At 40.9% G+C, this 12,763-nt stretch overlaps 1 protein-coding gene across 1 annotated transcript in view; it reads left to right on the top strand.

The window, feature by feature from the left end:
* The window catches only part of LOC142935530 (transmembrane protein 132C), a 126,643-nt gene that overhangs the window by 83,462 nt on the left and 30,418 nt on the right, over positions 1 to 12,763 (top strand). The window contains exon 5 of the mRNA XM_076079939.1: positions 10,264 to 10,453. Within this exon, the coding sequence (XP_075936054.1) occupies positions 10,264 to 10,453 (190 nt within the window). The remainder of the gene's footprint in view (positions 1 to 10,263; positions 10,454 to 12,763) is intronic.

The raw sequence follows: 12,763 nt of genomic DNA, 5'->3' as shown, positions 1-12,763 counted from the left end.
TGTGTTGGGGTGTGCACATGCTTGCATGTTTCTTGCCTGTTTTGATTTTTATTTGTACCTTCGAGTGTGTGAGATAGAAGCAGAGAGGGAGATTTGCAAACACAAATTAGGCCGGTGTTACTTATGAAACTGGTTCGGTTCAAGGTAACGTACCTTGGTGAAGACTGCACCGTTGCACCAGATGATGTAAAACCCTGTAAATATAAACAAGATGCTGGTACATTTAAATCAGCCAGTAAAAAGAAACATAAAATGCCAAACCTTCCACTGTGGTACGTTAATGCTACTGTCATGGATTTACACTGTCAGAAACAAGTGAAACAAAGTGTGAGATTATAAAAGTCTAACCAACAACACAACAATATGAATCAGCCTAACTCTGATGAAAGAGAAGTGGAGACCTCATTAGAACTGGAGAGGCAAAGAAAAGCTGGACAAAGAGGCAGCTAAAAAAACCTCTGAGTACTGCAGCGAGGGCACAACTATACTACACTTTGTAATGTGAACATAGAAAATCAGGCTAACCTAAAAAAAAGACACATTTCAATACAATCTTTTGAATTTTCAAATACAAAAAGCAATTTTTAGCCAGAACTCTCTTGTGGCTCAAGATTACTAACACCTTTTTTTATTTTGACATTCAATTATTTTTTCAGGGCTCCAGACTGCTAACAAAAATGGACGCTTATTTCATGGACTTGCACCTGCAAGTCCCAAAGAAGCCGTGGAGGAACAACCTTAAAAACAGGGTTTTTACACAAGAGTTTCATTTCACTGTCTATAGCTGATTATTTAAAAAAAAACACGCATTGCAAATGAATGCATTATTGATCATTTTAACCTTAATTCATCCGGGTTAGATCTTGCCATGGACAGAATTTTCCATTTAATCTCTTCTCAGATTTTTGCCAAGCAGGGTTACACTTAAAGTAAAAACCAGTCCCAAAGTGACTTATTTACATATAAATAGCCATGTTTCAGTAACTGTGTGCCACAAAACCTAGTAAGTACCCCGCCACTTTATTTACATGATAGCCAGAGGGCTTATTACATAACCATGTAACGAGCAATGATTTAGTAACACTCATCATTGTGTTGTCATATTGCCTATGTGCACTCCAGTGTAGGGGAACTTTTATTGTGATTGTGTATGTTGAACACACGTGTCCATGGACTGTAGAAAAACACGGTGTCTGTGCACAATATGCACACTTTGGAGCAATCATTTTCACAACAATTTGAACACTATCATTGTCACACTTTGAGGCCCACAGCTGGAGGCAACAAGAGGATCTGCATCTCGTTAGCTCAAGCATCAGTCATGGTTGTTGCCGCTTGTCAGCCTGCATACACAAAATTTGACCTGCTCCTCTATTAGTCATTGTTTCACCATTACACCCCCTGAGGATTAACCTGAAACCTGGAAAATCCTGAATTTGTAATGAAGGGTAAATGCAGAGTGGCACCGCCATCTACAAAAGTAAACAGTGTAGCCTCTAATTTGGTTATTTTTTTCCAAAAGGAGTCAGAGGTTTTATTTACAGACGATCAAAATAGAGAAGAGGGATTCTTACAGGAAGGTATAAAACACGTCATACTTCTTGTGGCTAGCACTTAGTTGACAGACCAATGCTGTACACCGTACCGTCATTTAAGTGCTCTGTTGGGCCTTCTCCGTGTAGATGCTGTGAATAAAGCCAAAAGCAAAAAGAGAGAGGAATAGACAGAAATATAAAAGAAAAACTCCAAGTGCGATCAGGCCGCAATACACAAAGCCTAAAATTGTGCTCATCATGAGATTCAACAGTAGCAGCCAGCAACTGAGAGGCAAATAACGAAAAAGAGAAACTTGATCTCATCCTTTTGTCATCTTTGTGCAGATATGTGAGTAACAAGGAGAGGAATAAGTGTCATCTCTGGTGGAGAGTTAAAGCTCCAAGGGGGAAGATGAGCCAGTCACACTGAGTTGATCTTATTGTCCAGGATAAGAGGATGAGCCCCATAGCTCTCTGGAGATTTTTACTAACACTCCTACAGCTCACAGAAATCAATAGGGGGATAGAAAACGCTGTTTATACACTGATGGATTGTGTTGTATTGTAATCACTGTCTGGAGCGTGCATGGCTCGTAACCACCAACTGGCCCTTAAAAACAGTTTAGAGCAGTTTAGAGCACACAAGTTAAAAGGTGATGGTGGTACTGAGTGGCGATCGAGCAGCCGTTGTGTGTGCTCTCAATGCCTTGATTGTCAAGGAATCCACTCATTTGTGATATTAAACATCCAGAGGGACTGGAAGAAAAACAAGTTTCCCCTCACCTCTGCAAATTCTTTAATCTCGCACTTCAGTGTCGCTGACTCAGAGGTAAAAGTAAACACTTATGTTCAAAGGGGTTTTTTAGGCTGCATTTATTTCTCTTTTCAGAGGTTAAAAGCATTTTTTTTTATATACAAACTAGCTTTGTTATTCCCGGATTGCAATTTATAATCAGTGTTATTTCAAATGTATGCATACCTTAACAGAACATCAGTGAGACCATATGAGGGATGTTTTTTTTTTTTTTTTTTACCACTGAATCTGTGAACATTTTGTGAACATCCCCGTCTCAATCTGTTCAGAATTTGCTTTGGCCTAGTTTCAGAGAAAACCTAACTGCCACCTGGATTACATTCTCTGGCAACATGTGTCCTTATTTTTGGCAACTGTAGATCTAAAACCATCGTACAGGATGGTTGGTTACGCCCCCCCATTTCGAATGTTATCAGCCGATTGAATGGGCGTTACCACTGGTCATCACTACCATTCGAATGCTTCAGAGGGGCCAACCTGGGTGAAAATAAGTACTCAAGTAACGTAATTTACAGTCAAATAAATCAACGTTGAGGTGCGGTTTAACATGAGACACGAACAGCAAGTCCTGTGTTTGTTTGTCCCCATTCATCACTCTTGACCGCCACCCCGAACAGACCATGTCGCTCTTTATACTACTTCACCCGACTTCCTGTATGCTCCCGTCATAATTGTTACGTCCACTCGTCTTTTTGTACCCACGATCAACCATATTAAAGGATGTGAACCGGCCCACTGAACCCGTTAGTAGATGTAGCAGGCCCCTTCTAACCCATTTCTACCAGGCTGATAACCGCTGATACAAAGTACAAAGGAGATTTTGTATCCTGTGAACCTGTGTGTTACGTCTAGGCTACTAAAACACTTTGCTAAGAATTTTGTTTTTCAAGATTTGACCTGCTGGTGGTGATAGAGGAAGAGTCAGGGGTCACCAGAGTCAGTAAGATTAATCCTCTTGGCACCAAGAATACCCTATCGGTACAAAATGTCAAAGCAATCCATCAAATAGTTGTTCAGGCATTTCAGTCTGGACAAAAGTGATGGATGGACTACCGAAATGTAATTTCTTGACAGTGAAAGTCTTGCAGGTGTGTTCAGTATTAACTATTCAATATTTTCAATATAAACTCTGTTATGTTGAAAACAATATATAATGTGGGCTTATGTTTAGTTGCATTTGAACTGAATATTTATGAGACAGGATTGTTGGTGAAAAGTGTTGGATGGTGAAGGTTTTGATGCATCTGAACTGATGATTTTGGTCATATGGGTATGACTAAAGAGCTCACGCGCTGCTATGACATCGCCTTTTCTGGTCTGACTTGGATTCAACTCTTAGAAGATGATTGCACCGTGTTAACACCTCCAATTTTTCGGGAAATGTCTGTTATGTCGTCCACTTTTTTAAGGATTGGCTTGTGCTTCGATACGGTGCAGAGTGGCGACACTGCCTTCTGATTGGGCGATGCACGGGGCCGCATCTGTTTCACGCAGGATGCCCGAATCCTCTCATTTCACACACCGTTTGAGAGGAATAAAGGGAAAATATGGCACAAAGAAAGAAAGAAAATGGACCAGTAGGCAGTTGAAGGGGTAATGTGCAGCAGCAACAGACAAAAAAACAGAGGGGGGTTATTTCAGAAAATATTGAAGAAGAGACAGACCAAAAAGGCAATTTAGTAGAAGAATTGCACTATTTCTCTTTCAGTTTTTTTTCACCCTCCGCACCCCCGACCCTTTTGCACTCAGGCCCTTTTGCAGGCCTACTGTGAAAGCAAACTAATCTGTACTGACAGGGCCAGTGCTGACGTCGCAGGTTTGATAGATCCTGGGGGAAATCTCCAGCATACATAAATTGGTTATTTTACGTTTGATCTGCCTCTTGTCATGGTTTCATTTTATGATCTCTTTCATTATCAGTCTGTCATATGTCAATGTTTATCGCTCCATAAACGCATCCAGTCCACACAGATGAAACAGGCTTCTCTGGATTGAGAGCCACCAGTCCACCCCCGACAGCACAAGGTTTGGAAGTTAGTGCAAGTGATTCATGAGCGCCATACATGTATTACTAACAACTGTGATGCAGCTCACTGAGCTGTCTTTGGGGACGAATTTTCCTCGTCGCAGTCGTTTCACGATGAATAACTTATGATTATTCACACGATTTTGAAGTTTTTTTTGCACATTTAGTTTTGTTCTGCGGTCTGTGTCTCTCTCTCTGCCACTCCTTCCTGCTTCATCAAGCCTCCCAAGCCCCAGAGGGTCTTCAACGGCCCTGAATAACTCGCCTGTAACAACCTTCTCCAAACTATCACATTCAGTTGCATCTCAGGTCTGCTGTTCATTGGTGCGATAGAGAAGGGAGTACTGCCGGTTTCAATAGGATCTCATTAGCATCATCGGGGAGAGATATTAGACCTGAGATAGTGAAACTCATTAGAGAGGAGCCTGGACTCCCTTGAGATGCACACACATAAAATATGGTTTCTGCTACACCAGATCCTAATTTATTAATCGTTATATTCCAATGACCCCCAACTAGCCTACATCAGGCTAAATGTCCTCATTACGTACACACCGCGGATGAACTTCAGTAGTCACAGGTAGTCTCCACTGTTAATGTGCAGTGACCTTTATAACTGCACTGTCGTAAGCAGAGGGTGGAGATCCTGCTGACAAAATGTTTCATTCATTGGAGATATCATCCGCTTTCCCGTGAGGTCTTCGAACCAATTAGAATCAAATTGTATTTGTTTGAGAGACATCGGACTCCAAATACAGAAACTACTCAGCACAGCTGGAGGGTAAGTGAACTACAAATAATTAAAACAGCTGCAAAAGCAAATCATCTGTGTCACCACATACAGGGCACTCAGAGAGCAAGGAAGAGCAGTAAGTACATCTCACCAAAACATCTTCTCTGCACAGTGAGAATGTCGCTAAAGGAATTGTTCAACACGTTTTGGAAGTGTTTTCAGTCATTTTCGTGCCGAGATAAGATCAATGACCCGCTCATATGGCGCAAAAACCCCAGTCAATCAGCTAAGTATAGCATAAGGACTGGCAGCAGGGGAAACAGCTAAAGTTAGAAGAGATATAAAATCATCAAGCTGTGGTTTTATGGGAAGTTTCACACTTGAACTATCTCTTTCCTGGCCCGGTGACTTCCTTATCATCACTATGAGGCTGTGGAAACTCCAGGAAGTTACTGCAGAAGTAAAACTTGTCATTTTCACATTTCTGTTCGAGTATACGGATTACCCAACGTTTGCCAAGTGTTCTTAAATGTTACCGTTAATGAAATAACTATGAGCAAGGCTGTGAGCTGTTTCCCTTCCTTAAGAAAAGCTTGTAAGAACCCTTAATACTCACCAGTTTAATTTTTCAAATAAGACATGACGAAATAACCAGCATAAAGTAGCGGTCAGAGATTCAGATCTTTCGACCCTTTAACATCACTTCTCCATATATATTCTGAAAGAATTGCTAATTAAGATTGTACACTTTTTTTTAGATTGGAAAATTAAGATTTAGCTAACAGCGGCGAGATCAAAGCATGGAGTTGGATCTTTATGTGAAGGCAGATGGCCCGCAGGAGTCGCTCATCCCGCTCACCTACTTAATTCCTGCTAATCTCGCATGTCAGGATTCACTTACTGTCAAGGCAACTCTGCATACGGTTGTCCATACAATTTCTTCCATTTTCATTTTGCCAACCGGTCCGCACCAAAAAGTCTACTTAAAAAAGTGCTAAAACAGTGCAATCACCAGAAAATGACAACTTTATGTTCATTTTTTAAGCTTAAATGCCCCAAAAAAATGACACATCCCAGCCTTTGAGGAATGTCAATAATTGCTTTCTCTGTTTTGTATCATTGTAGATTGAATATCTGTACATTTTGGATAAGCGAAGCACTTCGAAGAAGACACCTTGAGTTCCAGGAAACTGTGGTGAACATTGTTTGCTGACATTTGAAACCATCTTACAGTCAACAAATATAATTAGTGTAAAATGTCAAGATTGCCAAAGGCAGACATTAACTGGCTACGGCAAACATACCATCTGCGGATAGATTAACAGCAACAAGAAGCGAGGAATATAGAATGAGAAAAATGTCTTCAGTCACTGAACGTTGGCAGCAGTCGCTGGTATGCATCATAACACATCTTTCTTGGAAGGCACTTTCTCGCAGATGTCCTCCTCTCTTGTTTGTCTGACCCCGAGTCAAAACAAACACTGAAAACTGTGTGTGTGCGCGCGCAAGGTCACAAACACAAACATACCGTTGTCAGCGAATAAATCAAAACTAATTCTCATTGGCAGGAAAATACACCACAGAAACCTGACCGCACAAAAGCGCTGTCACAGGCAGTTTATGAACAGCATGTCCTCACATTGGTTGCTGGCTGTGAAGCGAATCCCGTCGTCTTCTGGCTCCCGATATTAGACAAAAATATAACCACTTTTACCTGAATTGAGCTGTTTGAGGTTTTAGTGAATATAAACACCTACTGTACAGACACACAAACCATAAAACGGTCTCCCCCTCTATTGTCGGACTCGCTGTCGATTCGCTGTGTTGAAATAGACTCGTGCCTTTGATGTATCATTGTTGTCAGTGCTAACCAAATCACTGCTATGCATGACAGGAACCCCCTCAGGTCTCCGAAAGAGACAGCAGACTCTTTCCTTGTCTCCCTTTTCTCAGAGCCAGATACCCACAGAGGTGTTAAGAGTGAAAAGAGGAAAACATGGCTGCATGTTTAACTGGGCTTTTGTGTTGCTTAGTCCCACTTTCACTTCCCTGTTTCTGAACAAAAGGAATTTCATTCTTGTCACTTTTCTTACGGTTACTCCGCTTCTTACCGCTCAGAGCCCCTTTGTTACTTCAAGGGCGGGTTTGAAATGTATCTTACAGAATTGAAAGTGTGTGCCCATTTTCCTCTGAGTGGATTATTGTACCTTCTTCTGTTCGTGCTTTCACACACAACAATAAGACTGACAAATGGAGATACCTCAAAGGCCTCCTCAAAATGACATGACCGATTTTCCACCTCATTTCACCACAACAAACCTGCTGCGATACCGCGGCATTGTCACTGTCCGCTTTTGTGCAGCGGTGGCAGAGTCAGTTCTCTGATCCCAGGAGGCATTTTGCTTTTATTGTCGCTCCTTTAACCCTGTTTCCGCTCGGCGTTTTTCGTCTCCGTCTCTGTGAGTCCACCTCGGGGCAGAAGTGATAGTTGCCACGGGGTGTATTGAATTGTATGGTAATCTCGTTGAGAAAAGGGCCCACGCTGCAGTTATGTTTCTAATGAGACATGGAGGAAGAAGGCCGACCTCTCCGACCAGTGGGTTGCGGACATTCATCATCCCAAACACACGCCGGTTTAAAGTGTGAGGGTGAGAGAGAGAGAACTGCCCTCTATTGGGAGCAACATTGCACTGCAGGCGAGCCAGAGGGGGGTGGAGAGGAGATGAAAAAGAGTAAAGACAAGAAAAGACAATAATAAAGACAACAGAAAAAAAGACAGATTAAATAGGGAGTCAAGGGGAGTTGTATTGTAGTATGCAGCACTAAAGATCTGATTATTTGCAGCTTCACTGTATAGCAATTGATTTGGCTGTAATAGTACACCATAAGCGTAAACCACATAATCACTGCAGTCACTACTCCTGAGCCCAGCATAATGTCAGGCAGCAGAGAATATCCCACTATGGCTCCTTAGTACTCTGAATTTCTTTCTCAGAAAGAAATTGAAAAGGAAAAGAGTGAAGTATGGCGACAAGTGACTGATACTCAAGGTCCACAGCAATCAACCTAAAAGTAACATACAGTATAACATTATAAGTAACATATAGGACTACATTCTAGGATCTAGAGTATGGGTTGTGTGGAGATGTTTCTGGAGTACAAAACAATGTCAATATAGAACTGTTTATAATTCTAAACTTATTCATACATAAAGGCGATTGTTGGCGGACAGTGGGATAGAGAGGGAGGGTAATGAGAGTGTGGGAGAAATTATTCATATACATCACAAATATACATAGTCATTGATCTCTTGCAACATTGGCCAATAAACATAAAGGGATAAGGCTGGCATTATCTTATATTTGTATTACAATCAACACATTCCATTGAGTGTGTGCCCCGGTGAATTCGGGGTTAAGACATGGACCATGAACCGCAATCCAACTGGGGAACCATTAAAGATTCTGCCTGTTGCTCAGCCCCATGCCCACTTGTTCCCACTGAAGAGGTAAATCGTTAAAAACAGGTCACAAATATATAGTTTATTTTGACTAATATGGCTTAGTAATATCCTTAAATACCTGGGCACTCTAGTTTTTAAACATTGTTCAAACAGGAGAAAATAATATTGCATTTCTTGGGGACTATTTTCAGCTGCGGACTAATACGCATTTGGTGCTCAACTGAGTATTTGAGGCAGCAGGACGGTGTATGTGACATCTGAAAATCAGCTGCAGTGCCCATGTTTATCAGAATGAATGAACATGTTGCACTGTGTGGGGTGGTGTTGTTGTTTTTTGACAAAGAACCACCACCAACTGTGATGTACCCCAGTATACCTCTATTGTTGTTCTGTGTTCAAACAGCAATTATATCTCAACAGCACTCACCGTGTGGCCAGATTCATACCGATATTTATCTCTGATCGCCCCGTGCCCAAGCTTCTCAGTGGCATTTGGAAACATATTTAGTATAATTCACAACATTACCCACTAAAACAGACAAGCTTTTTTCTTTCTTTTTTGCCTGACCCAGAATTGCTATAAAAGCTGTTTTCATCCACACTGATTTTCAGCTTCCCAAACACTTTTTTCTCATACTTTTCTACCAGAGTGGGTCCTTAAATCTGCACTTTGAAGTGAGGCTAGCGTCTGAAGTGCGAACACATAAGGGGGAGTTTTAAATAGAGGCTTGGCCAAAATATGTTCAAGGAAAACCTTGGATCTCACCCCCGACACCCCCCTTCCTCACGCTCAGTTTGGACTCTCTCCAGGCTTGTTTTAATTGTGTGACAACCAAACAACAAACATTCTGCTCAGGACAGAAATAAAAAAAGTCTACAGTATACATTAAACATAACTTTATACTAAAGCCCAAAACACATACCCATAATCCCTCTTCAATTTCCATTTATTTTCCAAACTTCTGTTTTTACTACCATCTAAAGAAGTAACGTTACACAACATGAATGTTTACCTATGTGAGTAACTTCCAGATCACCAAGTGCAAATTGTATTTTCCAAGACAGCATGCATATCTGTGCGCGGATGTTGGAAAAGGTGTTGCATCGGGTTTTGACTGTGACAAAGAACACCTAAGGGAGAGGCACCAGCTCGATCAAACCTAGAGCTCAGCAAATCAAACAAGTTTAGAGGATTTTTTATTTGGCATTCATTGTTTTTTCTGCTTTGTTTGCATCTCCATCAGCTGCAAGAAAATGATTTGCTTGGTCCTGACAATCTCTGCAAAACAAGCTCCATATTGCAAGAGGAAGAAATAAATTGCTTTTTCTTTTCTTTTTTCTTTTTTTTTGCCACATCATGGTTCTGTGTGGATGTGAGAATGAATCTCAATAGCGATTAGTTTCATATCAGACTGTGAGATGAGGGACACGATGCATAAAAAGTAGCATATCCCTCTGCAACATCTTCATGTAAAACAGCAGAACCGCCCTCTACATGAAAGGCTTACAATATTTGTGTTGGATGTTTTCTTAAACCTGATTAAAAGGTACAGCTGATTTGTCAGCTGCTGTTTCTTCAGTCCTTTTCCTTAATGGACGTTGAAGACCATTTCCCTTCCGTTAACCTCAATCTTTCCTGTTTCTACACTATTTTTTCATCATCCTCTTTCTCTCCCTATCTTCCCCTTGCAGAGTCGAGGCACCAGGCTACCAGCGAGTGCTGCAGGTGGACCTGGAGGTGAACGGGCTGATGATGACTCAGGGCGGGAGGGAGGTGACGTGGCAGGTGGAGTATCCGCTCACCCGTACTCTGACCAGTGAGGTGCCGACTCTCATCCGTCTGGCACCGCAGGACCTGGGTGGCATCGTGCCACTAGCCATGGTGAGCAGTGGGTGGTTGAGCCGTGGAAGTGTGTACGCAGACATTTGTGCGTATATGTGTTGAAATCATTCATTGTGGTACAGTAAAGTCTGCATTGATGCAGGTTAAGGCAGGATTACACCATGACCAGGGAGAACACTTGATTTTTATCGGCTAGGAGGCGTGTGTTATTTTCAAAATGTCAAGCTGGTCGTACGTCATCCTTCAAAATCATAATGCAGACGCAATATGAATATTGCACTGATGGTCCATCTGTTAAAATTCTAACAACATGCATTTTAACATGCACAACACAACTTCTACCTTTTTGGGGTCTACCAGAGACCAATCCAAAATGGACAAATGGAAAACCTACTTGAACAAAACAAAAAAGTATTTATTTTGTTGAAAAAAGGAGACATGATCCAAAGAGGACCTGAGGAAAGTCAGATAGAAGAGAAAATAATTAGACCGTAGTTGTCACATTTCATTTTCCCCACACTTCAGTTCACACTCTCCACCTCGCCCCATAATCACATTTTCCCCCTGATGAAAATGACTCACCCGCGCAGACCACTTAGGTGTTACACATCACACAGATCTGTGACCTGCACAGTGGTGGAGGAAGTATTCAGATTGTTTACTTAAGAAAAGTATTAATACGACACTGTAAAAATACTCCTAGTACAATAAATAATTATGCTTTGAAAATGTTATTAACTAAAAGTATGTGCATTATCAGGTAAATCTCTTTTCAGTCATGTGGCTACTAAAAAAATCTAATATATTCTAATCTAACTAATCTAATCTGACTAGAATTCGAGAGGACCTGTAGAGATCTATAAAAGAAAAAAAGTACTGCAGCCAGAAAGTATTTGGTGCCCTTCATTCATTTGACTCCCTTCAAGGACAATGGTTACGAAATGTAATAACGACTATTAGATTTAAGTGCTGGGTTCCATGTTACAGAGCTTTAGAAGGTGTTCACGCAGTTATTGTGTTGTAGCCCCTTTAAAATCATCCTAAGCATACAGACAAGGCAGCCAAGGATCATTTCATGACCAAACACTGGAATGATTTTGAGTGTCTTGAGTGAGTCAGCTGTCCTAAATCCAACTGAGCATGTTTTTCACGAGACGAGACTGCATGAGGTCAAAAAGCAACAACAAAAAAACATCTTGAGCGAATATACCAATGTCTTCCGACATCTAGCACTTTTTTTTTTTACTGAACATTAAATAAAATAGTTTTCAAATTACCATCTCTCTATATAACCAGATCTCTTAAAACGCATCTAATCCCAATGCCGTTCACCTGACCTGTATATAAACACCCTCAATTCAAAGCTGAAAATCCACATCATACTCATTGTTTCATGTCAAATCCAGTGTGCTGGAGTACAGAGCATGTGTCACTGTCCTAATACTTTCCAACTTCCCAACTGTAGAAACAATAGAAAGTGGGGGAAAAAGCATTGTGACATAATTTGCTAATCATCTAAACAAAGTAAACGTTAAACACCCACATCACATGCTATATTTCCAAGGATGACAGGCAACGGCTACTTTCACTTGGAGAGCAAATACTGTGACATTTATCCAAGGAGGAACAGAGATTGTGAACAAACACATTGGGTCTCATGAAAGAACCACAGATTTCCTCTGAAGGGGTTTGTGCGAGTGATTTAGGAGAACTGGCCGCATGCAGTCATTCTCTTGTATTTTGAATTTGTTCTTACTAAAAACACAATTCACGAGTGGTCCAGAGCAGTCGTAGGGGTCAGGTGCGATTGGTCTTTTGTTTTCAAAGCTTAAGTTTATCACTATTTATTTATGAGAAATGACACTCCATAATAATGTTGACATTATCCTGTTTTACTACGTAATTTGCCTTATAGGCAAATTTAATTCTAAATGTTTTCATATAGCCTAACAATATCACCATTCATATTAATTGGCTATTGATGTGATTGTATAACACTACAATATGAATATCAACCACTCAAATTGCAAAATGACTGAAATGATTTGACCCCCTACCGTTGCAGCCATCGAACGTTTTTCATATGGAACCATTTCTTCTTTATTTCAGTGACAGTATGACCCTCAGGTAACACGGCATTAAAAGCAGGCCTTAACTTTCCCCGTTCTTTGGCTTACGCATGCCCCTTAATTCTGCTGCCGACACTGTTAAGACTTTTCTCTATGGGGCTCCAATAAAAGCAGGACATATCGAGCAGGACGCATAGCCCTATATGCTATCACTGGGTTGTTAATTATGCTAATGTTCAATTATCATGAACTTAGAAGCTGCTAAGTCATTGTTTTTACA

Source organism: Anarhichas minor, unplaced genomic scaffold, assembly GCF_050575085.1.
Source record: "Anarhichas minor isolate MPS153535 unplaced genomic scaffold, ASM5057508v1 ptg000073l, whole genome shotgun sequence".
NCBI classification, from domain to species: domain Eukaryota; kingdom Metazoa; phylum Chordata; class Actinopteri; order Perciformes; family Anarhichadidae; genus Anarhichas; species Anarhichas minor.
The sequence above is the reverse complement of the archived record's forward strand: the minus strand, read 5'-3'. Positions and strand labels throughout refer to the sequence as shown.